Source organism: Colletotrichum abscissum, assembly GCF_030869225.1.
Source record: "Colletotrichum abscissum strain IMI 504890 chromosome Unknown Scaffold_3.1, whole genome shotgun sequence".
Lineage (NCBI taxonomy): Eukaryota > Fungi > Ascomycota > Sordariomycetes > Glomerellales > Glomerellaceae > Colletotrichum > Colletotrichum abscissum.
Genome location: NW_026850209.1, coordinates 141,246 through 169,022, shown reverse-complemented (window position 1 = coordinate 169,022; position 27,777 = coordinate 141,246). Strand labels below are relative to the sequence as shown.

Genomic DNA, 27,777 nt, shown 5'->3' with positions numbered 1-27,777 from the left:
GGCCGCGAAGCTCTACCTGGGTCCCCAGTCACGCATCATCGACCTCGCTACGGAGTACGATACCAATACTCCGTAGCTCTGCTCTTTCCACTCAGGTAGAGGTAGAGATACCTGAAGCGTTGAACTAAAGCTGCTGCTAGCCCGTCTTCGTTTCTTACCGGTACGTCCCCATCAGGTTGTGCGACTCCAGCTTTGCTGCACAATGACCCGAAGCTCTTGGTCTTCGTACAGGACGGAAAATGACAGGCATCGCGACTAACAACGATTTCCCGCTAATGACATGATTACGAGCCACAGACCAACCGCTTGGCTGTCTAGACCCTCTACGTCCCATTTTGCGCATGCCTCTTCGCGACAGGCGTTGACATTGATTCACTCTCCTCACTCTGATAAACCAGTGCCGGTGACGTCCCTTTCCGGGTTTGCTCTCCTTCCTCCCGTTTTCCCACCTTTCGTCTACCTCTTCTCTCCCGCAACGTCGTCTCCCAGGTAGGTCCGGATACATGGCGGAATACGAAGGAGAACCACATCATATTGTCAGGCTCCTCCGCGGATACTTACTTACTTCTCGCATAGTCAAGGTACCCTGGCCGACATCTGCAGCGAACCCACTTCAGAGCTGCCCTCCACCTCCACGCCTCCCTCTCTCTCCGCACCAGCTTGCACCTGGACTGAACCTGGACCGGGCCTCGACTTGAACGTGGACGCACGGCTCCTCATCCCCGCCACACCCATCCGCTGTCCGTCACTTCGCAAACAACTTTTGTCGTGCCACTCAACACTTCCAACCTCCTACGAGAACACCTGTAATATACTGTTCATGGCCACTCGCTGAAAAACAGATCCTGTGTCGTTGTATCGTTGATCCTGCTCTTTAGTTTTGTGTCTCGCAACGCCATACACACACAATGGCGCCGCTTCGTGGAGGAGAACAGGTCTATGCGACGGTTCGTATCCCCAACCGCCATCGCAAAGCCCAGCGAGCACAGGAAAAAAAAAGTAAACAAAGAGCTAACAGCCACTTTCGCATAGCTTCTGTTGAACGACACATACCTTCCAGGTTAGTTTCTGGCCCTCGATCTACTTTTCAAAGCTTTGCTGACCAAATTGTAACCAGGCGCATTGGTTCTTGCTCATTCTCTCCGCGATGCCGGCACTTCGAAACAGCTGGTCGTGCTCGTCACGCTCGATACCGTATCTGCCGAGGTTATCACAGAACTCAAGGTGAGCTCGCGACAACCTTGGCGCCAATTGATCTCTCCGTACAATGTACTGATGCCTCCGCGGTGCAGGCTGTCTACGATCATGTCATCCCCGTGCCGCGCATTCGGAATGCTCGACCAGCGAACTTGTACCTCATGAACCGGCCTGATCTCCACTCAGCCTTCACCAAAGTCAACCTCTGGCGCCAGACTCAATTTTCCAAAATTGTCTACATCGATGCCGATGTCGTCGCCTATCGAGCTCCTGACGAACTATTCGACATTGCCGCGCCCTTCTCTGCCGCACCCGATATCGGATGGCCGGATCTTTTCAATACTGGTGTAATGGTTCTGAGCCCCAACATGGGAGACTACTATGCTCTCATGGCGATGGCGGAGAGGGGCATTTCTTTCGATGGTGCCGACCAAGGTCTCCTCAACATGCACTTCAAGAATACGTACAATCGCATCAGCTTCACCTACAATGTCACACCCTCGGCACATTACCAGTACGTGCCTGCGTACCGACACTTCCAGTCCAGCATCAACATGGTGCATTTTATTGGCCCCGACAAGCCGTGGTTCCAAGGTCGACAAGCGAGCAAAGGAGATTCACCATTCGAAGACATGATTGGAAGATGGTGGGCCGTTTACGACCGGCATTACAGAGTTGCCGTATGTCTCCCAACGTCGTTTTCTTTCGGGCAGAACAAGAGCTTACGTCTCCATAGGAAACAGCATCTGCTCCGCCACAAGAGCAGCAGCCACAGGTTCAGGAGGAGCATACTCCTGTCCAGCAGCAGCAGACACATCAGGAACAGCAGGTTCCTGAGATTGTACAGTATTTTACTAAAGGAGAATTCCAGCCGCAAGCTGCGCAAGCAGCATCAACGGGTGAGCATTTCCACGGGGCGGAAACGCCCCGTAGCCACGGTGGCACACACTACCAGACGGTGCCCTCTTCCTCGGGTCATCCGGCTCATGGCCCTTCCCACCATGATGCTCACGATGCTGGCTCTTCCCAGTCATGTGTTCATCACGAACAGCCCCATCATGGTCAAGGATCCCAGCCTGAGATCGCGTATCAGGCTGGCCATTCGTTACCCCCTTTGAGCGATTCATTTGGTGCTTTTGCTGGAACGCAAGCTGAGGCTCGATCAGAGCAGATTTCAGCACATGAGGGGCGGGGTGAATCAGTACCAGTGGAGCAACCAAGAGAGCCAACTCCTCCGCCAGCATGGGACGCTCAGAGGTTCGTCAATGATATGGCCCACTAGCTCTTTCTTCTGATACTAACTTTATACCAGACAACCCCCACCGGCAGATTCAAGACCAGAGGCACTCAACTTCCCTTCACAGACGTATGAGATGTCTCAGGACCCCGCTCCATTTGTGCCCCCCCAACGATACCCGAGTCCCCCAAGAAACATGTGGTATGAGGTTCCGAAGGACAAGCCAACGCAGAAGCCTCGTCACCTCTTCCCATGGGAGATCAACCAACCCAAGCCGACCAGAGTCTTCACTGCGGATTTGGCCGAGCCGGAAGCCGAAGAATCTTCGAGCACGCCGACTGGTGAGCACGCGGCGTCTTTCACGGCGTCTTCCACATCCCAGGCTCCCGCTGAGCCGTCTCTTTTAGGATCATCGACGACTGGTCAAAAGAGCGAGCCCAGCACCCCAGCCACTCCAACTATCAAAGTCAGCCCGTCGGACCCTTGGACCGCTTTTACACGTACGAATGCCTGGGACGAAGTACCCGAAATCGAACGTTACGTCGAGGGTCTCCAGAAGCATCGTCGTGGGAAGAGCCAGGGCTCGGTGGGAACCTCTGATGGAAAGACAGCAAAGGAGCATGGGCTCAAGCTCACAGACTTCCCTAGCGTAGTCGACAGACCTAGTCTTCCAGTCACTCCTGCACCTATCCGTCGGCCAAAGTTCTGGGGCGGTGGCCCCAAACCTGGCGACGGAGAGGATGATGAGGAACTGCCGGTCGCCCAGGGCGTGCCGCCGCAGACTGACTGGGTATGTGTGCATGGAATTCGGTGGACTCCCGCAGACTGTCTTTGCGAATATACTAACCTGCCCTTGCGCCCCAAGGACCCTTCTGCACAGCTTCAGGAATTGGCTAAGCAGCAGTCAGAGGCTTTGTTGAAGAAGCTCGGTGGTGGTGAAGGTGGACCTGAGGGTGTGAGTCGAGAGATCCCGAAACGTTCCTTGCCGTTCGGCTCGGAGAGAGTGTTTCCACCTACTTATGTTGCGCAGTCGTCTAAAGGAGTGGTACTCAGTCCGCAGCCGGTGAAAGGCAGCGCGACTACGAGTGTTTTGCGCAATCTGGGTGGTGAGCAGGCACAGATCCAAGAGCCGGCGTATCAAGGTCCGGGTACCGCCTGGGAGAGGGGAGAGGGTGCCCCGTTGTGGGAGACGCCTGCACTTCCTATGGAGGAGCAGCGCGATGTGCTCGACACATAATGGGTAATGAAGTATGGGACTCGTGTCTAATAATTACATCATACAGCAGCAATATTTTAGGCTCACGAAGGATGGAATTGGTGGCATATGGCAAGGAAATGGGGAGCTTCATTGTATCATATTGGTGGCGATGTTTCCGAGGTGCCGTCCAGTGCGGATGGGGGGCGTGAAGGTCATAATGCGGGACGAAGAATGGCGAGTCGGATTCAATGAATTGGTATATATACATATCTTGTCAATAACCCTGCTTGTGTAGGCAATATGGTTTATCATCTCACCAATTCAAGGATTGCATCTAGACATGTTGTTTCCCCCATGTCCATTATTTCGGTCTTCGAGGGAAAAGCTTCGGGAAATTCTATCAGATTCCAAACATCAATCATGTAGTGGTCTCATGTCGATTCGTGGTCGTCAGGTGTACGCATTACCTTGGACAAATGGGCATCTTCATTATCAAGTTGTTTGAAGCCAGCACACGCGTGACATACTCAGTCATTATGCCTGATACGATGGATAGAAGACGGTTCCTTGAAGAGCGCTTATCTCGCGTACTTAATATTCGCTAGTAATCCTACAGAAAATTGGTATGATTTTTACACTTCAACCAAAAGAATACCGCCCCAAACGCCACGTAATGCCTGCTCCTTGGCCGTATTTATTCGTCGTCGTCAACGGCTTCCTCGACCGTGACGGCCTTGGCCTTGGCTTTGCCCTTGCTACTACTACCGCCTTCCTCCTCGGCACTTCCCTCGGCCACCGCGGGGGCCGTGGCGGACGTCTTCTCTGGCGAACTTCTAGGCGCGTCCTCATCGTATCTCGGGGGTTCATCGATAGACGTCTCCGATGGGGCGTTGTTGCCCAATCCCGGCAAACCACGTCCGTTGCCGAAAAGCTGGTTCGCACCGCCCCAGTTAGGTAGCACCGGGTTCGGGGCAAGGACCGGCGGCGGGTCCGTCTGATTCGTGGAGACATCATGACCAGAGCCAACGGGCTCCTGTCTTTGCTCGTGGACGGTAGAGCGCGTTGAGAAGTCATTCGTAGCAGGGTGAGTTGAGTCGGCATCCTGGGTCACGCCAACGACTGGAGCTTGCGGGACAGGTGCCTCCGAAGGCTGAGCTGTCTCGCCCGACGCCGACAACGGCCTTTCGGGGAAGGGCTGAGATCCGGGGGCGCCTTCTATCCGCTGAAGAGGAAGAAGTGACCATCCAGGTGGGATCACTACGCCTTCTGGGAGCTCAGAGCTGCCGGCCGGAATTGCGTTGGAGTGGTTTGCGGCTCCATGCCGTGTCACTACTGGGCCGTTCACACGCAGGGTATGATGGATGGGCACTTGCGATAACGACATTGCCGGAAGTGGCATCTGCTGTGGCTGGCCCAGGTTGAACACCGGCGGGGTCGGTCCAGGATTCTGGGGTACATTTTGGGCCTGTTCTGTAAGCTGCTGCAGCTGGCGAATACGGCTCAGCTCTGCTGTAAGAAGATGTAGTGTCTGCAGTTCCTGGTGCATGCTCTGGAGGGTTGACACCTCACGCTGTATCATCTGCTCGAGCTGTTGAATCTGCTGCCGGATAGCTGGCATGTTGTTACCGCCTGGCGTTTGTGCAGCGGGCGTAAAAGGGCCAGCGGGACCGCCCTGAGCGAAGGGTGCAGGGATGGCCTCCTGGGGAACACCCATTTGCTGTGCCAACTGCTGCATGTTCTCGCCCTGGGCGAAACCGAGGCGGAGAGGGCCAAGCTGGAAGACTCGCGCTGCACCGTTTCGGGGCGGTTGCTGAGCTGGCTGGCCGCCGGGAGCGGCGCCTGGTGCATGGTTCGCAGGCGGTTGCTGGCCAGGTGGGACAGCAGGCGCAGCTCCGAGCCCGCCGAGACCAATTCTAGCGAACATTGCGTCCCGATTCTGCGGTACGGCGCCATTATTGTTGTTGTTCGTAATGACAACAGGGCTTCGGCAGGTAGGACAGACTTGTTGACGCTCAAGCCAACTCTTGAGGCATCCAAAGTGTAGAATATGTCCACACGGAAGCTTTTTAGGTCGCACACGTTCGACGGCCCCGTTGGTTGGGTCCCAGGGACGCATCTCCTCTCGGCAGATGATACATGTATCCTCTCGTCCCAAATCCTCCTCGGTAGCGTCAGGATACTTGTTCATGTCTTCGACAGCCTTGCGGTAGCGCCACAGTGCTGAACCCCTCTTAATGACAGATCTGGCTGTCATGAAAAGGTCACGCATGATGTGAATCGGCAAGCCGTAGAATGTGAGCAAGATGCCGAAGAACACCAGGTAGATGGCCAGTTTCACACAATCTGGATATTGTCAAAGCATGGCCACGGCCGCAGAGTTTCGGTGTAACTTACCAGCGAAAAGGTCCAGGATCAGTATCCACTGACCCTTTGCCTCCCATCCAGGAACCTCAATGTCCATTTCATCAATGTCCTCCTCACGAGGCAATTCGGGCTGATCATCACCCGCACCGTTTTGTTCGCGCTGTCGGATGAGTTCCTCGCGCTCCTCGCGAACTTGTCTTCGTCGCTCCTCCAGGCGCAATCTCGTTTGCGTCTTGACAATGTTCTGCTCCATCACTGACACCAAGTACCGAATTCCGGTTCGTGCTGAGCATGTTGCCAAAACAGCGAATTCGAAGAGGAACATGACCATCATGTTAGGACGTGCTTGTTGGATAACTGTAGAGACAGTGTATCGAAGGAGCCAAGTGTCGTACACCAAGCTTAAGAGGAGTGACAAGCTGAGCCTAGTGTGGAAGAGACCCGGGTTCGCAGGAGGCTGTTGCTCGAGAACCTCAACGCGGCCATCGCCAATCCAGCCCCAGACCTTGCCTGTCACCAGTGCGGTAAACATGACGAGGAACCACGCGCCAATCTCCTCCCGGAATATCGTCATCGCGAGGCATGTTTCGGTAATAGCGAACCAGGCTTTTTCGGAAAGTTGCTCGACTTCAACTTGTCGCAGCGGGCCATACAGGAGTCGTTGCAGGCCGTATATCAGGGTACCGTAGATGAGGTAAATGAAGTTGACCAGGACCTGGAAGCACTAATCAGCTTCGGTTGCAACGGAACCACGAGGAAGGCCAGATAACGCACCAATAAGCAGAAGTTGCTCTGCGCGAGGTAGACCATGGCCGAGTAAAAGTTGGCTCGTTGGTGGAAGGCTGATACGACGACCGAGGCCGCCAGGGCCGTGGAAACCTATGTCTCTGGGTCAGCAAGTTACAGCTCCGAGATGGCCAGGCGTGTCTGGCGGAGACGGAGCTATGCGAACGGAGCTTGTTCGATAGCTCCAACAGCGTCACTTACCCCTGCGTACCACGCGAGCCTCATCTTGACTTTTGATGGGCTGTTAGCACGGGAATTGGTGATGTGGAGTGAGGGAAGCCCTCAGGTGCCCATGTTGTTGATGCAGGCCAAAGAAAGTCCGGATGCGCGGTGTTGGCGTGGTAGTACGTCTCTTTCGGAGGCCGTAGTTGATGCCACGTTAATGACAAGCATCCACTTGCTGCGGTGGATTACCTGAGCAGAGCAGTGACGCCACAGTATCCAACTACCTCAACGCGGTAGCGCGGGAAGGTTGGAGGTGGAGCACGTGATGGTTCGTTACACAAGGTGACTAAATCGGGGCTACATTAAGCCGACTCCGGCCACGATTCAAACGACAGGCCGGCCCTGCCGTTCCTTATCTTGGTCACCGAGCCCCCGATAAGGATGACAGCGTTCGTCTTCCGCGATGAGTTGGACGGCGCTCTTCTCATGTCCGCTTGAGAACGGATAGCTTTTGCCAAAGGAGACGCCGTAGTCGTTTCCCATCTCCCTGCTGAGGAAGTTGAAGTGGTATTTTGGAAAGTCATCTGTCTGCCTCGGTAAATGCGACAATGATAACTTGGTCGTAAAACCTCACTTTTCTACCTCCCTCGTGCTTCATCCATGGCCACGATGACAGCTGGATTGATGCCCATTGCTACTCCAGCGCTCCTCACATCGCTGAAGAATCAACCACATGTTCCCAAGCATGCTTGGTATTTCATTGCTGCCACGACTTTGACCATACTGAATCGGCCAGATGAGATACCGCAAGTCTACAATCATGTCATGAAACACGGCCTCGGTCCTGATGATGTGAAGCCGGGCCCGGAGGAACACCTCACAATCTTGAGGAAGCTACGTGAAGCACTCGTCAAGGCTTCTGCAGTTGGAGGCCTGCCCAAGGTACCAGTTTCATACTGTACTTCTCTACTTGGAAACAGTCACTGACATGAAGTAGACCATCAATTCTCTCATGGAGTTGAAGAAAGTGACACCGGAGCACCTACTAGATGAGCCGCAAGGTGCGAATGATACGCTTTCTTCATCGCCGACTGCACGGCATGTGGACATACACCACACTCCCTCTTCCAAGATCTTGCAGCGCGGCCAGGGCTTCTGGGATAACATCTACGGCAAGATATCGAGACGGGTAATGAGTCAGATGGACCGCTCGGGCACGGAAGACCTCGGTTTAACCGCCCGGCTGATGTATGGGTACATACTCAGCAATACCAACGTTCTGTCTCCAGTAGAGACATCCTACGTTCTCATTGCGGGGTTGATACCGCAGGATGTGAATCCTCAGCTGAAGGGTCATCTCAAAGGCGCTCTCAACGGTGGCGCATCTGCCGAGGAGGTGAGGGCTGTGAGAGGCATCGTCATGGACATATGCAAAGCTTCAGGCATGAACCAACTCGGTGACGGTGTACCTGGTGGATGGGGCTGGCGAAGCGAGGTTGCAACTGTATGATGGCTATGTATGCTACAGGGCGAGATAGACGGGGCGACGGTATGGTAGTGAAGACTATCTCGATATGGAGACTTTGGAGTGGCTAAGTCGCATCAAGTGACAGCGTGTGACGGTAAGAAAGCCCTCACGAGGCTTCTCAGCACCGAGGAAAGCCTCGTGGTAGGCAGAATGATATGCTTCCTGCAATACAGCACACATCACGATACTGGGGATGAGGCTCGGCGGGCAATCCAGAGGTTCCGCCGCGGTCACAATTCCGCAATAGACGAGGCCGGAAGCGATACACTTAGCGACGAGAGCACGGCGAAGGTTGACTGGCCCACAAACGCTGGCACCCAAGTGTCCGAGTTGAGTTATGATATTTGTGTTCCCGTGATATGATAGACCGTGGTACGAACGGAGCCAGCTGCCGCGCTGCAGGGCATGGGGGTAAGTCGTGGACGGTGGCCCTGCCCGCATTACATACGTACATCACCCATATGTACATACTCACATACGGCCGTAGGCAAGCTTCTTGGGTACGGACTGGGGGGGTTCTCATGGATATTGAAACCCGTTGTATAGAGCCTTGTCCCTCCTCAAGCGAACCAGCTGTCAGCATGGGGAAGAGATACCTGTCTGCTACGGGCTCCCTATGTCGTGCAACCCTCCCCCATCCCCAAAGATTGGCGCTGGGTTTCCGGGCCACACAATGGGTTCGCGCCGTGGAGATCAGTACATCGCGTACAGCAGCATACTCTGTAGGGAAGGTCGTAGCTTGACCAGGATGGTGGGCAGTCAAGCTAACTCTACCCATGAACACCAACCACACGCATAGTGTACACACACCCATGAGAGGAGTTGAGGGCATCACCAGCAGCTCCGACGCCGAAGTCCGAGGAGTGCGATTGATACACACACCAAGATTCGCGCCCCAAGCCGGATACGGCCACTGGATGCAACAGCACCATCATCCCAGGCATTTTCCCTCTTGAGAATGGCACCCCTAGAGCCCCTGCATTTCTGTCTGTCCGTGGCTTCTGCTTGGCTACCACTCGGGTGGAGAGTTGCGAGGAAGGCAGGGCTACTCAGGCAAGCCAAAGGCGACGGGGGGGACCTGGTTCTCTTGAGTCTGCATTTGCGGCTTGCCAGGCACCGTGGCACTGGCACCCCCCCGCGGTTAAGGGAAGAAGAAACAATGACAGAATTGGCGTGTCGATCTTTTCAGTCTTTTCCCTGCCCAGGGAACACCCCTCCGCGCGAGGTTCAAGGATCGACATTGTATCCGTACGAATACCAACTTACCGACCTCTCTTTCTCTAGGTATTTCCCATTTCCCTGCTGTCACGCCTCTGTCAGTTATTTCAACCACACCTTTGGAGTCTCGACGACAAAGGGGGCAGCGATTCGCTCGGGAAAAGATGTGCAAGAGTGGTCGGCGACCATCTTCCACCTCACCTTGCAGCGACTAATCTCGGATGGCTTTTCGTCCGAGAACGTGAACATCATCTCCATGCCTGCTCCCCTGTCACCCATGCCCTTGTCTGTCTTGGACTCCGACTCCGATTCCGATCTTTAGCTACCAAGTCTCTCAACGACAACAAGTCATCTGTAGCGCCGGATTTAATGCGATTTTGATCATTCAAGGGAGCCGCGAAATGATGCTCATCGCCGGTGAAACGTGACAATGTCAAAATACTTGGCCGCCCCGGTTCGCCGCCGGCTGCTCGCTGGTAATCTACCCGCCACCTACTCATTCATGATGCTGTTCTTCGGCAGTGGAGCGCGAAGGATTGAGACTATCGATTTGGTCTGGTCACGACTGCCCAGGACTCCAGGTTTCCTCCTCCATCTACCGGCCATGTCAACCCGTCACACTTCCAACCCAAGTTCCCACCTCTCACGTGCCTCTCCGCTTCCGCCTCCGACCCCGACTCCTGCATAATCGCCCGTACCAGCCTCGGCCTGCCTCGCCTCGCCGTCGGTGTAGTCTTTGCAGAACATCCCACGCCGCACCTTTCCCATCCCCGCAGCAGCGAGGGTATCGCGAGCGAAGGAGGGTCCGGGGGACGGACAGACTCGTCTAGATTCACAACTGATTCAATGACCACGCCGGGCTTTCCTCTCAGAGCTAACAAGCTAGACCCGAATACTCTACGCGAAGCCCGCCATCGTGTGCTCCAAGCTTCTTCCCGTGCTCGCCTACAAAGGCGACCCCTGCGCAATCATCCACACGTGGTTTTGGACGAGCCTAGGGCCTTTGAGGCAACTTTGATCCGTCTCGTGTGGCATTTCGTCGTCTAGCCTCGCGGCCACGGCAGCAGACCCCCTTCGGAGAGTGAAAAAAAGCCTTATCCCGCCCGCAAGTTGCAACCCTTCGAAATCGTCGGGAGGCGGGCGTGGCGCCGGTCAGAACCCGTTGCTTCGGGTCCTACACACTTGGGGGGTTGTGAGACTCGTTTGCGAATTTTGCGTTGATTGGTTTTCCAACGCCCGTTCATTGCCTCTTCACACTGCGGCTTCTTTGTTTTTGATCTCTGCACAGAGGGGCGGGCAGAATAAACCCAGCCCCATCTCCCAAGGTTCCAACTCAATCTCTCCTGGCGTTTTTTGCCTCAAGTGTCTAGAATCTAGATGCCGTATAGCCACGATGCGTTCCTTTTCTTCATCTAAACTCTACTGGCCCCCTCTAGCCCACAGACTAGCCTAGCACAGGCACAGATGGCAAAGGGAAAGCAAGGGGACGGGGGAGGCAGAAGAAGACTTCGACGTTTTGCTCATTGTCACTGTGCTGACCCGACCTCTCGGGCGTGTGTGCGTCCAAGGACTAGTCAAAGCCCGCGTCTCCCCTCGGATCTAGACCTATTTCCCTCCACCCCTTTCAACGGTATCGTGCCTAAGCCCATTGTTCGAGGGATTAGTGAGAGGGAGAGGAGAGGCGACTCGCGTTTGGGGGGACTACCCTTACGCTGGCTTAGTGGCCTTTTTTCGTCCCCTTAGCAGAAGCCGGCGTGACGCCTCTTTTTGCTGGGATGCATGTGTTAGTCCCGAGAGTCTGGGTGCTTCCGGACCCAAGACTGCGGTAATGGCAGATGGATACCATCACGGGTAGCTTTGCCTTATTTCGCCTTCGCTCAAACGCTGGGGGCGGACAAGACCTCCCGGCACTGTTGCTGTTTGTGGTCACTTTTCATCTCGCACGTACGATCTACTGCGTAGTCCCCGAAGTTACACGCGGCGAGCAAGGACGGCAGTCTCATCTGAAGCCAGGGTCCACCCGTGCTCTCGGTCGACGGTCGAGTAATCCTGTATTCTCTAGAAGTGCCGAGAGATACTTTGATGTTTTCTTCGGTTTTTCCCGCCGTTGCTATGCATCGCAGAGAAGAGGGGGTGGTGCGATATGGGACGACGCCACGAGGAACCACCTCATAAAGAAGCAAAGTCCGACAACGCCGGTATCTCAAAGGCGTTTGTTGGACACTAGTAAAAACTCCTCGTTTGTTACCCTGTCACAAGCCATTGTGCTTCGTCCCTACTGCAAGGAGAGATCCCCGATGTTACCATCAAGGCGCCCACTTGCCAGTCTATCCCATCACACTTCACCAAACCGCTATCATATTCTGCAACGTTTAGCACGGCGCCAAAAACAACCCAGCCAAGTGGCCGGCCACTCTTTCTTTGGTTCAAGGACCGCGGAAAAGTTGGGGCGGTATAGAGCGCTCGAGCGGAGTGAGACACCTGCAAGGCCGGGGCGTTTGCAAAGTTGACGGCAGAGACCACGCGCCACGTCGTGTAGAGAAACCTGGCCGGTCAAAGACCTCAACTTCCAATCCCTCGTGGCAAGGCATTGATGGTCTGGAATACTGGTGCGGTTTTATCACAAGGTGGAAAGGCCAGGCCAGACTTTGTTTTTGGCATGTAAACAGTGTTGTACCAAACGACTGTTCCGCTACCCCTCTCTCACTCCGAGATAAGCTGTCCTTCGTGTGACGCTGTCGTCAAGCGTGAAGATTCTTTTTCTGAAGCTCAAGCCCAGTGGGCTACCAAAAAAGAAAGAGCACATTTTCAAGCCGGTCTTATATCTCGATAGTCTCATACCATCTTATGCCAGTCTTCGGACTCTCCCTCATGGCCGAAGACGGAAAGAATAGCAATACCTAGCCGTGCAAGACCGCAACTCCGGGCTGGACCAATTGTGGCACCCAGGAAGAAAAGAAGATGGTTGTCTCTAAAGACTTAGGCTCATCGTCCATCTTTCCTCCCCGGCCCGTTGGAGGGGAACCAAGGCACGGCAGGATCTGGTGGTGGTGTGTGTGTGCGCGTGTGAGTGCGAGCCTTTTGGTGTCGTCGATGGTGGTTTACTTTGTTAGTGATTTCTCGCCTTGTTAAGCTAGGATGGTTGGGCTGCGTTGGTTCCGACCAGCAAGGATTTTCCTCTCGCGGGAAGCGCCTCTCGAACCGGACTGTTGGGAAAACTTCAGTCGTTGAGTGTGAGACTCAACGTACGGCAGCAACATCACCATGAAGGGGGCTTTTTCGCGTGTTCCTGTTTCTGTGATAAGGGTATTACGGCAGATATGGATTACAGTCCGATATTGTGTAACAGCGGACTCTATATGCAGACAAAAACAAACACAACCAATAACCCAAGATATCACTATGGTCACCGCGAGGTCCCGGCTACCTGCCCGCGGCGCCTCCATCTCACTCTTGCAGGCGCTACGGAGATATTATTCCCTTCCTCATCTGCGAAAACCGGAGAGAGGAAAGAAACTCCCCGAAATAGGGGTCCGGGCGGGTTGATCCATCACCAACACTCGCCCGCTGCCGGCAGACAGTAGACGCAGGTATCACGGCGTCTGGGCTGGCCTGGACTGGGCTGGGACTGGGCTTGCTTCCCGCCTTACACACACACACATCTCATTTTCGTGGCACGGGGACGGCGTCTGGACGGCCTGGGAGGGGAGAGTGAGTGTGTATATGATGTGGTGACCCTTGGACGCCCCCTCCCATCCTCCCATCGGGGAATAACGCATATACGTACATACATTAAACTCAAGGGACGAACGATAGTAGGCGCGATATCATGGAGGAGTAGGTAGGGGGAGGGGGTGTCCACGCTTGAGAATCTGGAGCGCCTCTATGGGAGAGAGTATTGGACGGAAAACCAGCTCAACAGGGACAAGAACTACGTAGCCACGGTAGTCAAAGATTGGGCTGCCTCCCGAGGGAAACTCTTTCCCACAAAAAAAAGACTCGCATCACGACTACTTGGTGGTTGTCGAAAAGGCTTCAGTCATTCTGCGGCCCCCGGCTCATCGTGAAGCATGGAACCCCCGGCCCGCGGACAAGACCGAACAGAAAAAGATTCTGCCTCCAGCCAGACAAGCCTCCATGTGGTTGCGGTAGTGTACTGTGTAATACGGATACCACTGGAGAATCAAACCTTCTTTCTCGTCTCCGATGTAACGGTGAAAAAAAAAACACCTGGGCCCAGCTGCTGCTGGTGCTGGTGGACCCAGAGTGCCTGAGCACGACTTCGCATTCAAGCGGCGGTCTGGGAAACGAAGAAAAGAAAGAATAAGGAGAGCAGCCCTGGGGTTCCTGGGACTGGCGCAGGATCTACGCTGCAGGGAGACCCGGAGAGCGAAGGAAGAACGAATGCGCGAGAATCCAAGAGAGAGGAACCTTGGAAAATAGAGTAAGAGTAGCGAATACAGAAAGGTGAGGCTTGTGTCATTGCGTAATTCCGTCTGTCCTGGCAGATCGTGACATCGTTTCGTTCCCGTCGAGAGACCTATGTAGTTGCCTACGGATTACCTACGGAGTTACCAGGTATCATTGCCTATCCCTTCTGCATTTTCTCAGTGAGATCATGGCACGCATGGATGATGGAAGCACTGGATCTCGTGGATCACTCTCTGTCATCTATCTTCCGGACCCCCCAAGCCCCTCCCCTTCCCCCCTCGCAGGCACGCAGACTGAGAGAAGAGACCGGGATTTGGCACATCATGTTTGATATGTCGATCATTATTGACCTCCCAGAGAAGTCCCACGGGTGACGGCTCACCTTTGACGTAGCATCGGATCTACAAGACGGGTAGCCATAATTCCTCATCAGTGGATAGGACAGGGGGAAACCTGCCGCAGACCGCAGGCCGCCGACCGTACGTACGGACGTGACGGAGTACGGAGTAGACGATGGCGACGGGGATTGGGGAGGGGATTCAGTATCCGTACTGCGAAAAATTCGGTATAATACTTCCAGGGCCAGGGGAGTGACTGATGAGCCCATGGGCCTGTCTTGTCCCCCCGTCCTCAGCTCTCCACACGTCGATACGCCAAACCCATTTTGGAAAGCCTGCATACTGGTACTAGGACAATCTCCCGCCGGCCAACCTATCACGATGAGCAAAAAAAAAGGGCAGACGAAAGTCGGGAGTCGGAAAGGGTTGTTTTTGCAAACGGGGGTAGCGCCGATTGGTAAGAGATGCGAATTTCTTCCCCTTTGGTTTCTTTCCACATCTCCCATCCCTTACCTGATACTGCTGGCTCTCCGAGATAGTGGTCCGAAAGAGGAGCAGCGGACGACTGAATGCAGTTCCCTTTGCGCGATTGTGATGCGCTCTCCATTCATCCTGAGTGATGGGACGATAACGAATCGTCTAATGTCGAGTAAGTAGGTACATGTTTGGATGAATTTGCGGGGGGTGCTTGCGAGCGTGGACGTTTTGGCCGAACGTATCCCAATTACATGCTTTTTCACAACGGGTGAGACCTGATGGAGGAGCCAATCGCAGGTAGCGCGTAATTGTCTTCAACGACACTCCATCATCTTTTTGCTTCCCCTGTCTGTCAGGGCATAAAATCGTCAGGTAGCCATTTGACGTCCATTCGACGGTCCAGGCCAGGCCCTCTCCCCGCTGTGTCCCCCCCCGCCCCAAGAGATTGAGGTCACAGAAGCCGTGGGCACCGATCTTATTTCTTTTCTTTTTCCTCCACGGAGACTGGAGTATCCGTACTGTATGTGCATGCTCGCGCGCCCACTTTCGTCAAGCTATGCATGCCCATGATCTCGTACTCCAAGTACTGCGGAATAATGAAGATGGGCGAGACTTTGCAATGGCCAAGGCACGCTTGGCAGGGAACTGGGGGCATTCCGCGGAAGGTTTGGAACGGGGTTGAAGCCTGTACGACAGTGCCGTAGGTTCGTCCATTTGGGAGTGTAGTCGTAGTAAGGCCGAGGGGAAGGAGAAAAAAGGGATCCGCTCTCCATGTGAACGAAGCCCAAGCCAAGAGGTTCAGTGAATTTCAGGCCAAACCGGATTCGGTATACGACGGTTAGTGGGAGGGGTCCTTTACTGCGTAGATGCCGCACCTGGTAGTGGAGTGTGAAGGGCCAAGGGACTGACAACCTTACCTTGGTTTTCAGAACTCTGGGCGGGCAAGGCATAGGCATGCATGGTCTGTCCGGGTCTCGTTAGCAAGCGGCTCCAAGTGCCATAGCGCCTAGGGGTATATCCAGATCCATTGTATGTAGAGGACAACCTGGCTTGCCTGGATCACCACTGTCCGCTGTCGTAGTGTAGTGTGGTACTGTGATGGAGGTCGGTCAAGATGCAATGTATGTGGTGCAGTAGGCGAGGCTTTCTCTGGGAGAGCATGAAGCAGCGGGGGAATGTGTGCCTTGCGGTCCCCGCTCTTTTCTTGCGTAGTGAACTGTGTAAGGCATCTGTGGACGGCAGGGAAGACGCTTGTGCTGCGTGTGTTCGGAGTTTATCTCATTTGGGGTTAAAGATAGAAACCTTGATTTGACGCGTGGTGGGGACGTTTCTTTCATTCTTTCTTGCTGCCTCATCCAAGTCAGTACGTACCGAGTCACAATCTCGCAGTCTTGTTCCATCTCCACTTGCCCGCGAAGCAGTACGTACCGCTGTCTCTCACGTGTTCCGCACCGCTTCTTCGTCTTCCACACCCCCCCCTTTCTCTCTCCCCGCCCCGACCATGATCCACAACTTGCACTCTCACAAGCCCCACTCCTTTCATTTCTATGTCTTTTCTCCTCTTGCTCTTGTTAGTGGCACCGAACAAGTGGGCACTAGATTGTTAACTTGTTATGGAAGGGAGTATGGGCAGAGATGCCGTGCCTGTCTTACCAAATACTGCTAATTACTCCTCTCCATCTCTCTGCAAGGGCCATGAAACATCAAGGACATGATCGGTCTGGGAACGGCTTCGGTCCTGAGCTAGACGTCTATGGCTTGATATCCTGGCAGTTCTTCATAGATTAGCCAGACACATTCATAACAGGGTCTCCCAGCTCTCCCCTCATATCCATGGCCTTGGGCCCTCTAGCGAAGCTTTGAGGCGAAAGCCTCCGCGTGTGGTCTGGTCCTGGCCCCCAAATGGAAGAAACAACGGCCAACTCACAGCGAGTTGGTGGTGGCAAGCGCATCGTGCTTCAAAGGAATGCCTACAGGACACGGCTCTGCACGCAGGTACTGTTGTCTGTAGTCTGTCAACAACCGACTCTCACACCCCAGAGTTGAATCGTCGTCCCAGGAGTCTGGTCCATCACGCTACAGGCTATGCCAACCTGGTGCCCGTCTACTCTGGCAGGCCTGGCAAACCGTAAGCCTGGAGGCAGATGCCGCCAGTCCGCCACAAGCCATTGCGGCACGGGCAAAACCGTTGATTTTGCCATACACTAGCAAACCCCCCAGACCATCACGCAGTATCGCGCCGTCGTCGCCCTAGCCCAGTATAGGCCCAGACTAGACTTGGCCGACGTCGCAACCTGCTCAGGCGTGGTGATGGTCTGTGTAACAGTCTTGGGCCCTTGGGGGCAGAAGACAAGGCCCACGGGTCGATGCTTGGCTCGAGTCTTCAAATCGCTAGCATCCTCCCGCCCCGCCGTGCCCGCTTCCCTTCCCACACTTCCCCGACGCACCAAGACAGCCCGCCCCAAGCCGTTTTGGGCCTGGGCTCCCTTGTCATTCTCGTTTACTATTACTGTATTCGTCGCAAGCGTCCTCAGCATCGATTTGGTAAGGCCAAACCCTGCAATATGAGATCTGCGGAATCCAGAGAAACGGGTCCTGCAAACACACGGCTCGATTTGCTGCCCAAAGCCCTGGTGTTCATCTTCCCCCCTCTTGTCTCGCACGTCTGGCTGGGTGCAGCGTGTGTGGAAAAGAAAACAGGGGTAAAAATGATCCCCAGGGCAGGCAACTTGGGCCCCTGGCTAGCGTAATTTTGCTGTACAAAGCCTGCATCTCGTCTATTCGACACAGAAAAGCAACCACGGTCGAAATGCTGCTGCCTTGAGAGACATCAAGGCCGGCTCTGGGCCCTGGCAGCTCGTGACCCCGCCCGCGTTTATGACATCCGCATGACCCGTGTGGATCATGACAGTGACAAGAGACTGAAAGTCGACGAGGAGTCGAGAATCGAGACATGCCTGCAATCGTCTTTTCTTCAGTCATGAGGTGCCGCGACGGCAGTTCATAGTTCGTATACGGATAGACAGGCATGAGGGATGCGTCCAACCCTGCGGTAGGTATCAGTATGGAGTATGGAGTACGGAGTTACTTTTGTTTGATTTTGTCGGGAAACGAGACACCCAACCTTTCTTTGTCTGCCAATGCTTCTGCTCGAAGAATGCGAACCCGCCAATCCGAGTCGATATCCCATCGGATGCGAGCCATTGGCCGGCAGCGGCCAGGTATGCAGTGTTGCCCCGGGCCGTGGACAATGTTGGAGCTTCTGACTTGGGTGTAACGACTCGACGTGACGACGACAACGACAACTGACTCAATAGAAACGCCTCAGTTCCTAGAAAAGGTCGGGTTTAGCAAGTGAAAGATGGGTATTTGAAACGTTGGCATGGATATCTGAAATGGCAACCAACGACCGAATCTCTGCGGGCCCAAGTCTCAGCCATCCGATGAGGCAGTCGCCAGTCTAGCCAACGTCGTCGACATTCGAGAACCACACAAGCTTCAACGGTTGTCGGTGGCATCGTGGATCGTGGAGTTCCACCCTATGACCCTAGGAGAGCACTGTTGGGCTAGGTACTTCATAGTGTATGGTGACTGATTATTGACTGAGCAGTGAACAGGTTGAGGCTTGAGGATGAGGAATGTGACTCCGTAGGACACGGAATGACGGTGGATGGGTCTCTCGTTCCGCGGTATTGAGGAAACGGAACTACATTGGCGTCTTCTGATTCGTTCGTCTCCATTCATAATGGAGACAGACAGTACGTATCCGAGATATTTCCCTGTGTGAGGTCTGTGAGAGGTCTATGAGGTATAGGCCCCACCTGCTGCTATTCTGTTCGGCGACGCCGATCCCAGGAACCTTAATCATCGATCGTCGCTTCATCAACCAATGAAAACTGTCCATTGCAAGGTCCAATAAAAAACGCTGTTCTCTTCCCGCGTTCCGCCGTCACCGCCAGGTGAGTGACGCTGCAATGGAAATCACGACAGGGAATCCACCGTACTGCCGCCCCGCAGAATGCGAGATGTAACCCAGAACCATTGAAGAATGCTGGCAACAATGACGATGCTTCTGAGAAGGTCTTGGAGTCTTGTGTGAGGGCCATGGAGCACTTCTTCCGTCTGCGTAGACTCGGTACTCAGGTGTGCGCAAATTCTCACAGTCGACCGACGTTTAGGGTCTTGTGTCTTTTGGCATAAGACAACCTACCTTACCTTGGGCCGGGGAAGGGGTTCAGTCTGATAATCGAAAGGTTGGGGCTCAGGCCGTCCTAACTTCTGAGCAGGTATCAAACTGACTGAACCCGCATTCCCGTCATGTTTGGTCTCGACTCCCATGGGCCATGGGTGTTCAGTCAATTTCCAACTACTATGTCCACGGCAGACTGGAGAGACTCTGGTAATTGCGTACGGAGTTCTGTGTTGCATGGCAAAGTAAAGCCCGTACGGACGGAGTAAGGTAGCATTGTGGACATCACCAGTCGGATCTCCAATCTGTACACCTCAGTTCATGGTGAAGTTGTCCGTACCTGCCGTACCTACGGCCTGCCAGTCAGTGGAGGAAAGTCGAGGGTGAGGCTATCGCACAGCTTGCCGAATTAGGAAATGCTCTGGTCCGTGCGAAGCACCCCTCCCTTCCAATGTCTCCACCGTGGTACCGACGACCCTTGCGCTGTTCGTCCCTGCACCTGCCTGCCTGTCGTCCCGTCCGTCTCGTCCCAAGCATTCGGATGATGGGTGTCGGTGTCTCGAGCATATGCATGCTGTGGCCCAACCCTGTGCTTCCGTTTGTGCCTCACCTCCGCATCTTGGCTAGTCGGCCCGTGATTCGAGCAAACAACTGCAACGACATGGAAGATGATGCAGGATCGCCCCGTGTCCACATCTGACGCTCGCGACACTTGTCTCTACCATAGACTGCGCAGTGGCAGTAAAATCTACCACCCCCCGTGCTCCGGCAGGACAAGCGGTTTCGTGGAGAAGCCAATCGCGACGAGAGCAGGAGCTAATTACGGATACTCCTCCCCTCTTCGCTGAGTGGTTGAGAACTTCCATGTCCAAGTAGACATTCGTATGCGTTTAAATACCAGGTATGACAATATCTGAGGCGAGGAAAGAAAGACACACGCCAGATACCGGGACCTTCCCGCGATGATCACAAATGGAAGGCAAGGTATCTAGGTAGGTACGTTCCGTGCCTAAGGTACCTAGGTACTCCGCAGTTCCTTCCATTACCTCAGCAATTGCACAACGGAAGGCATTGACTGCGGAGGGAGTACGGTACCTTGGGAACGACGCAGACGGCGCCTTCCCCCTGATCTCATCCTCCCTGCAATTGCAACCCGACCGTAACTGCAACTGCAACTGCAACTGCGACTGCGACTGCCTGCTGCACTTGAGAGTTTGCCAGCCCGGCGGTGGCTGGCAGACTCAGCCCTATGGATGCTCCCACCTCGCACCTCCCAAGTCCATCCCGATACCCAGTCTTGCGGCTTGCCAGTCTCCCAGATTCCCTAGTGTCATCAGCCACACATGTGCATTCATCAATGCTACTGTGTTACATTGTAGCCTGCTCCTGGGGAGGCCACAACGACAAAATCAGAAAAACGAAGCATCCCAAGAGTCGCAATGGCGCTGGCGTACACGGCAAGGGACCCGGCGGTTCGGATACACAAAAGCATCCATAGTTGGGCTTCAACGCCGACATGGGCATGGCACTACGAGGCCATCTTCATGGTCGTGATCCATCATCCATAATCCAAATCCTACTGCCGATGCAACATTCTGGGGTCAGCCAGAAACATACGACAAAAGATGCGATGCCATGCCGCCCTTGACGCCAATCTCCCATGTGCTCTGCCCCTTCGCGGCTCGCCTTCGTCTACCTTTGCCAGAAGAAGAATGAAACTTCATTTTACAATCCACTGTTCGTTCATGGCCTCGAACCCACCGCCAACATGATGGATTTTCGGCACCATGTACCCTGTCCCAGACAAGCATTGTCCCGGCTCGCCTGAATCGCCATCTGCGCGTACCAAACTTCGACTCGGATGCAGCCCAATCTCTTGGGTCAGTGGACCATCGTCGTCGTCTTGTGTGGGATCGCTCACTTTACGGACTGGTCTAGACTCTAGAGTTTATCGCCAGCCATTGCCAAAGTCGTATTATCGATCCCGCCGACAGTCGCTTTGCTCCAAAGTACCATACCACGGCACCTGCCATTGCATTGTACGTCTGGTCAAAGTCACTATGATCGTCTCATCCCTTCGGCCCATTCCACCCTGCAGCATTTCTTGCACCCTCGCCAAGCTTGCCGTCTTGCCTTGCCTTGCACGTTGTCGGTCAGTCATGAGATCACTTCTGAACCTGATTTTCAATAGAATACGACCCCCCGCATAGCCATGGTTATGCACCGACCAGGCGGCACAGTCGGATGTGGCCAATGCCATTGCAGACGAGGCCACGATTCCGCACACCTACATGCGCAAATCTCACCCACTGATTTCGACGTCTCTCTCTGGTTGCCGCAATCGTCACTATCCCGACCCATGCTTCACTGCTGCGCATCCCTCGGGAGCCCACGCCTATGCCTCCCATTCGCTCTTTCCTCACCCCTTGGTCCTAGCTTACCCGGTCAGCACGATCCAAGCGACGGTCCTCGTTGTCTTCGCACGTACTCCACATCACCAACGACCAGTTGAGCAAGAGACCCCTATTTACTACAGATTCAGATTCTACCTTAGACACAACCAATGATATGACCGGCCCGCGGCGGCATGGATGGCCGCAATCATCCAACATTGAGCCAGTGCAACGGACGCTAAAGTCTCCGGCGAGGGGACACATCGAGTCGGTTGAACCAATGAAAGCACCAAGTTGGTGCCCGGCGCCATCACCCTCTAACGTGCCATCTCCCTGCGTTCGACTGCAAATTTAAGCGTCTACGTAAAGATTTTGCGACAAACTTTCCGCACGATGAATGCATAACAGCCCCCTGACTACGAGCAGGAGGAGCGTAAACGGAGACTTTGCGAGTTGCAATGATCATTGGGACATCCGACGAAGCCTTGATCGATGTTTTGTTTTTCTTCTTCTTTAGGGCGTGCTGTTGATTCGGTAAGGCTGACCGTCGTCGACTTCTCTAGGCGCAGGCTCGGTTTCCTTGACAAGATGCATGGCGGCGTCGAAAGAACCCGACGCGCGGATTACAGGAAAGGACTGGGCGGCACAGGAGCGGCTTGCGTGCTGCATGCCTCTTTACCCAACGCCGGCCGGCTGGTTATACCTCGAAATGGCGGGATCGCTCCCGTCCGCTGGCTCCACACGAAGACCCTTGAGCTTCAGCAAGCCACCAAACGAAAGCATGCAATGTGTGCGCTCGTAGAACAAGGGGCTTGGGGACTTCTCTGCCCCGTGCTATTAACCACCTTGGTCGAGTCTCACTTACGGACTGCTTCATTTGAAGCAATGGCACGCGGGTCCAAAGACGAGATGACGCTTGCAACCCGCATCAGCACAGGTGCGCCAAGGAGAAGGAGAGCATGGCAGATTCCGTTTGGCTGGTTCTTGGAGCATTGCAAGTCCCGGCCGGCATACAAGCCCTTCTGACCAAACGTTTTTCGAAATCAGAGACACCAGGCTAACACCATAAGCTCCGGCGAGAATCTTCGAGTCTCGGCGAGCACCACATCCAAGTCGACACGACATCCCTACCTGCGTTGCTCGGAACGAACCTACGCATCCTCGGTGACCAAGAGAGCCGACCGTCAAAGTCAGAATTCCGTAGATACATTTGATCAACCGATAGCGTTGTACGGGTCGCAAGGAGCACACATGACGTCGCCATAAACACGAGATGACGGAAGGAATACGCCGTGCAAAGGATGCCACCTACAGCCTACAGATATTCGTACATGCATCATCCTCTGTCCCGCGAGCCAGGCAATATTAGATGCCAATTATCGACATGCTTCCACGTTTGATGACTGCAGGGTTTCTGAGGGACAACAAATCCGGGTCGGTAAGGCGCATCCATGTTCCCAGGAAAACGGGATGGAATCAAGCCGGCCAGTGCAAGGTACCACTACGTGCCACGAGCATGAAACATTGGTGGATGCTCAAGTCACTGAACACTGCCCACACCCGTCCTAGCATCTGGGTGGCAGCCCTTGGCAAGGTTGGGGTTCATCGGGGCTGGTGAACGACGGCAAGGTTGCACCGCCTCCTGGATTTCTTTTTAAAGATTTTGACTATCTACACGGCAAGGATAGCGGGAGCCGTAAAAGCGCCAATCAGAGGCTTCCAACCAGGGTCTCGGGCAGATGAGCCACCGCTACACCTAATCGGGCGACATGTCTCGATGGACGATGTTATCCCACGTTGGCTCTCTACCACAGTACGGTTTTTTTCGCAGTGCGGAGACAATTCGAGTTCCCCATGGCTTCCATGGGTGCCTCGTGTGAGCTGCCCCGGCCGGCGACCCATGATGCGGAATGCTTTGGTCAGTAGCGCATCGAATCTCGCCAAGCGAAACCACCCTATGCGTGTACGTCTGAATGCGACTGCTATTGCGAACTATGCTTTGGTCAATGTTACTCTCCAGGGCATTAGCGACAACTCAAGAAGCAACATCGTCAAGATTTAGCGAACTCTACGGATACAAGATTGGGAGAGCGTGAGATTGCCCTTGCTCAGCCCGTGCGGCAACGGCCGTAATCCCACGCAGACTAGCGAATTACTTCAATTTCCATCACACTCCTGCGCGCTAGCAAGAAGGCATTGTTTGGTACGCCGGCGGACGATGATGTTCCAATGGTCCGGCTTCACGTCTCGAATTCACCAACCCGATGCGACGCACATAGTTATCCAGGAGCTCGACGTGTCGTACTCTGTGCAGAGGCTTGAGACCGCCGTGGCAAGTCGTCGCGAGGCAACGCCAAAGCAACGAAGCGTGAAAGGCTATCTAGGAACACTGGCTTGCCTGCCACAATGGAGACGAGGCGTTGAATGGCAACAACGTGAATCTTTCCAGAGGTCGGCACTAGTCTTTTGTCTCATCGTGGCCCGGTGCTTGGTGGCATGAGGACTGAGGACGAAAAGAGGCATCTAACCACCAGAACTTTGGTCTCCACCTGCCGCACATACATTTCCCAAGGGGCCGGTTGCACCAAGATCAAGTCTCGGGCTGGGCCATTTCGAACTCTGGCCATCGACTGGATGGAATACGCCTCTAGAGAGCGGTGCCGCGACGTGGTGCCTCTAGCGTGCGATGACTATGACCGAACGGCTCTGGAACCCTTCCAACGTCTGAACCCTTGGACCAGCCAACAAACCCGCCAGCCCGGATTGGCATGGCATCACAGACAAGAGACTCAGTCACGCCGCTTGGGTCGTGGAACTCTATTTGGGCCGTCCCGATTCTTCGAAACTCGATGTTTTTGCCGCGTGTCGTGGCCGGTGGTCGGACGGCTGTTCTCAACGAAGACTTTGAACCACCAGCCCACCTTGTTGTCTCTGCCAGTCGAACATGTACGATGCAAGCTGTCCCGCACACTGGAACTTGGAGGCTTGACAAGATTGAGCTGCCCCGATGCCGTTTTGGGACACGATGCCGCGAACAAGATGCTGACACGCATCGTCGTCCCAAGGAAGGGCGGGAGGAATAGCAACATTAGTGGCCGTCACGAAGACATGGATCGGTACAGATTCTCTCTCCGGCCCGTACATGATCCCATTACCTTTGAGGAGGCACAGGCGCCGTCGTATGGTTCGAGGTCGCTATATCCAGTCAACAGTGCTACCCACACTCCAGGCACCGCCTGGAACAGCGCGATATGGGGTGACTGCAGGACATCCAATGTCATGTCCAACCTCTAAAGGTTTCGACTAATAACTTAGAGGGACGGATAAGGCCGGGCTGTGCACACCAACAAGTCGAAGGCGGGCCCGGCTTGCACACCAAAGTGCTGCCACGGGCTGCAAGCGTGGAGAGAGGCGCGACGCCGTTCATTGGGCCAACTCCCACACTCATGTACAAAATCGCAATGAGAGAGATCCCTGGGCCTGGGATGAAGGAGGCTTGTTCAGCACAGCACGAGCACCCGCAGTGTGCAGTGAGTAAAAATATCCCGCCCCTCAACCACGTCGACACCTTACCTACAGTAAGCAACGCAACACCATATGTGTACCGGCGCGACCTACAGACACAGAGCACAAATACAGACAGACACGTAGAGTGTGGGAGAAAGTACACCGCAGCAGCACCTCCCGCCAGTGCCTCCACAATAACCCGCTCCCCCCTCACTGACGATGAAGCCCGTTTTGGAGTCAAGTTATGCCATTTTGAGGCCAACATGCGGAGTGCCCAAGCTGTTACTGACGCATCTGACGCACACTGGCGAGTTGTTGTCGCCTCAAGATACAACTTTGGCTATTGCTATCCACATTTGGCTCTGAGGTTGGCGAAAGGGGGCTGTGGCTGTTGGACGTGCTTCATGCACACTATTTCCAAGTCAACTTTCTTTTTTTCGAACCCTCACGTTGCTTTACGTCCGTCAGCATATGCAGGACCTTGCATATACCGCTTGCTGTTTCCAGGTCCTTGAATTTACAGCACGGTCGAAAGTTGCGACGCCATTTTCGATGTGAGAGTTGATGGGAGAGTGGTACAGGAAGAAGAAAGTTTTGCATAGACCCAGAGACCTACGAATACTTTTGTCATTGTGCAGACCGGGCTCGCGACATGAGCTGCATGTACACTGGCGATCCAATATATCTCCTTGTTCATGGAGGACGAACCAAGGGACGCTGGACGCATGGTCGGCAGCAGAGCGGAAACGGATGATTGAGCCCTACGGAGTAGGCACTTGGTGCAGTGCTTTGCAACCCGGTTGCGGCGACGTCGACACCTCCCACAGCAGACGGGTCAATAGATCCAAATCATACCGACGGCATCCCGCGGCGGCGGAGAGCGACGCCCCCAGCACCACACCTGACTGGCGGGGGAACGGCTCTGCTTTTTCGTACGCTGCCAACAGGCTACCAGACTACGAAGTGAGATACTTACAGCTGCAGACGGAGACTCCCAACTAGGCTCTTGGGCCTGACAAGTTACTATCTGGGAATGCTTCGTACAGCTTCTGCACCTTCGCTGCCTGTCTCATTTGGGGCCCCTGTCAGGCCCCTCGCGTCTACCTACTGGGACAGGACCCGAGAGCACTCGAACGCTCAAGGGGGGTTTGGCCAGATACCAGGGTCTGCACCAGTGGACACAACTTGACCGACTGTACATGCGAGAAGTATTGTCTACCGTACTTCTCGATGCCAGGGATGTACCAAGGCCCAAGCTGTTGAGAGTCTGGCGGCCCTGGTCAGCACTGGCCCAAGGGGGTGCTGGCTGCCATTCTGTAGCGCGGCAGTGGGTGTGAGGTCTGGTTGTCGGAGGCCACCAGCTTAGCCAGCAAAGTACTGAATACCAGAGCTATCAAGTACCCATTGCGACTACCTACGCAGTATGGCTGGCCGTCACCATCTCGTTCCCAGATACCCGTCTCCATCAACACATACGGCGTACAGAAGTTGTCGAGGTGTGTTGTAGACGACGATAGATGGTTCCTTTTCGCTCCAAAGCTAATGAATGTCTGTCTCTGTGGCACACCACCGCGGCAGACGGCTCAGAGAGCACAACGGATGGAAATGAGAGACCATTTCAGAGACAGATCTTGGCATCCCGCATCGGTGGGCAGAGACAACGAAGAAGGACTCACACCCCCCTCTCTCTGAGTCTCTTGAAAGTGTCGAGAAGGCTCGCAGTCGAAGGTCGAAAAACCGAGTCTGGAATGGGCGCTGTTTCGTGGCTCTACTACCCGGCGCCCTCAGGCCGAGCCCCTCCAGCCAGGTCAAGCAAGGCTAGTTCGTTTGGGTGCGTATCTTGCGCTAAATGAGGTATCCACGGAAGCAGAGGGGACAAGAGGGGATGGTGCAGACAGGCGAGGAGGAGGAGGAGGAGGAGCAACAAGAACGAGGGAAGAAGAAGAAGCCGCCTCTCGTCTGGTCTATGCACGCACACCACCCACACACCCCATGAACAAGGCTCACGCCCACCACACACCCAAGTCGAGGTCTCCAGCAACCACCCTCCTCCCCACCACGCCCCCTTTCCGCTCGACGCACCCCTGACCCCTGCCGCAAGGTCGGCGTACGGTACGGTACCGCCTCTCACTCTGGCGTTGCTGCTGCCGCTGCCGCTTGCTCGCTCTCGTCGCTTTTGCTTGTTGCTCTGCCCTACGACCTCCGCCCCCTGGGCGTTTGGTCCCCTGTCATCTTTGGGGGTTCACCATCTGGAGGAGACTGATCCGCGTCGTCCACCGGGTCCCCAAGTGCCAACAGCAAGCAAGCCACGGCCGCCGAACCCATGTGCCCCCGGTCTGCAAGATGTGGTGGTCTCTTGTCTCTGCGTCTGTCTCTCTCTCTCTCTCTCTCTCGACAAGAGCGTAGCTCGCAGCCGGTCTATATCAGTCGTGAAGCCCCCAAGGCTCTTGGTGATTTGTTTCTCGCCCCCATCAGTCTCTACATCTATCTATCAGACCCAGATCTCCGGATACCCACGACACCAAGACGACGGTCCATCACCTAGTAGTCTTTCACACGTTTTCAAGAAAGACATCCTCCACCCACCGTCTCTTACTTCACTCTCGCCAGCAACAACTCTCTTCTTACTACACTTGGTTCCTTGACGCGGCAAATATTCAGGAACCATATCCTCAGAGGCATACTACCGCGCGCAAAGTAAAGCTCAGAGAAAGACGGAGAGAGAGAAAGCATTCGCCAATCATTTAAC

General features: G+C 54.7%; 10 protein-coding genes across 10 annotated transcripts; 7 read left to right on the top strand and 3 right to left on the bottom strand.

The window, feature by feature from the left end:
* Positions 1–908: 908 nt before the first annotated feature.
* On the top strand, positions 909–3,671 carry CABS01_01414 (glycosyl transferase family 8; the record flags this gene model as incomplete). Its single annotated transcript, XM_060534794.1, has 7 exons — positions 909–947; positions 1,033–1,060; positions 1,118–1,224; positions 1,293–1,877; positions 1,934–2,454; positions 2,510–3,224; positions 3,300–3,671. The coding sequence occupies 7 exons, from the start codon at positions 909–911 to the stop codon at positions 3,669–3,671; spliced, it is 2,367 nt and encodes a 788-aa protein (XP_060397983.1).
* Positions 3,672–4,326: 655 nt separating this feature from the next.
* Positions 4,327–7,007, bottom strand: CABS01_01413 (uncharacterized protein; the record flags this gene model as incomplete). The annotated part of the gene is made up of 4 exons (XM_060534793.1): positions 4,327–5,975; positions 6,027–6,711; positions 6,771–6,875; positions 6,984–7,007. The coding sequence occupies 4 exons, from the start codon at positions 7,005–7,007 to the stop codon at positions 4,327–4,329; spliced, it is 2,463 nt and encodes an 820-aa protein (XP_060397982.1).
* Positions 7,008–7,616: 609 nt separating this feature from the next.
* On the top strand, positions 7,617–8,457 carry CABS01_01412 (carboxymuconolactone decarboxylase; the record flags this gene model as incomplete). The annotated part of the gene is made up of 2 exons (XM_060534792.1): positions 7,617–7,889; positions 7,945–8,457. 2 exons carry the CDS (start codon positions 7,617–7,619, stop codon positions 8,455–8,457), a joined length of 786 nt encoding a protein of 261 aa, XP_060397981.1.
* Positions 8,458–9,433: 976 nt separating this feature from the next.
* Positions 9,434–10,015, top strand: CABS01_01411 (uncharacterized protein; the record flags this gene model as incomplete). The annotated part of the gene is made up of 1 exon (XM_060534791.1): positions 9,434–10,015. The coding sequence occupies one exon, from the start codon at positions 9,434–9,436 to the stop codon at positions 10,013–10,015; it is 582 nt and encodes a 193-aa protein (XP_060397980.1).
* Positions 10,016–11,528: 1,513 nt separating this feature from the next.
* On the top strand, positions 11,529–12,203 carry CABS01_01410 (uncharacterized protein; the record flags this gene model as incomplete). Its single annotated transcript, XM_060534790.1, has 1 exon — positions 11,529–12,203. The coding sequence occupies one exon, from the start codon at positions 11,529–11,531 to the stop codon at positions 12,201–12,203; it is 675 nt and encodes a 224-aa protein (XP_060397979.1).
* A 5,119-nt stretch (positions 12,204–17,322) lies between these two features.
* Positions 17,323–17,433, bottom strand: CABS01_01409 (uncharacterized protein; the record flags this gene model as incomplete). Its single annotated transcript, XM_060534789.1, has 1 exon — positions 17,323–17,433. The coding sequence occupies one exon, from the start codon at positions 17,431–17,433 to the stop codon at positions 17,323–17,325; it is 111 nt and encodes a 36-aa protein (XP_060397978.1).
* A 663-nt stretch (positions 17,434–18,096) lies between these two features.
* On the top strand, positions 18,097–18,216 carry CABS01_01408 (uncharacterized protein; the record flags this gene model as incomplete). Its single annotated transcript, XM_060534788.1, has 1 exon — positions 18,097–18,216. The coding sequence occupies one exon, from the start codon at positions 18,097–18,099 to the stop codon at positions 18,214–18,216; it is 120 nt and encodes a 39-aa protein (XP_060397977.1).
* Positions 18,217–22,890: 4,674 nt separating this feature from the next.
* CABS01_01407 (uncharacterized protein) lies at positions 22,891–24,815 on the top strand (the record flags this gene model as incomplete). The annotated part of the gene is made up of 4 exons (XM_060534787.1): positions 22,891–23,135; positions 23,336–23,439; positions 23,801–23,857; positions 23,971–24,815. The coding sequence occupies 4 exons, from the start codon at positions 22,891–22,893 to the stop codon at positions 24,813–24,815; spliced, it is 1,251 nt and encodes a 416-aa protein (XP_060397976.1).
* A 1,493-nt stretch (positions 24,816–26,308) lies between these two features.
* On the bottom strand, positions 26,309–26,494 carry CABS01_01406 (uncharacterized protein; the record flags this gene model as incomplete). The annotated part of the gene is made up of 1 exon (XM_060534786.1): positions 26,309–26,494. One exon carries the CDS (start codon positions 26,492–26,494, stop codon positions 26,309–26,311), a length of 186 nt encoding a protein of 61 aa, XP_060397975.1.
* A 526-nt stretch (positions 26,495–27,020) lies between these two features.
* On the top strand, positions 27,021–27,116 carry CABS01_01405 (uncharacterized protein; the record flags this gene model as incomplete). The annotated part of the gene is made up of 1 exon (XM_060534785.1): positions 27,021–27,116. One exon carries the CDS (start codon positions 27,021–27,023, stop codon positions 27,114–27,116), a length of 96 nt encoding a protein of 31 aa, XP_060397974.1.
* Positions 27,117–27,777: the final 661 nt, after the last annotated feature.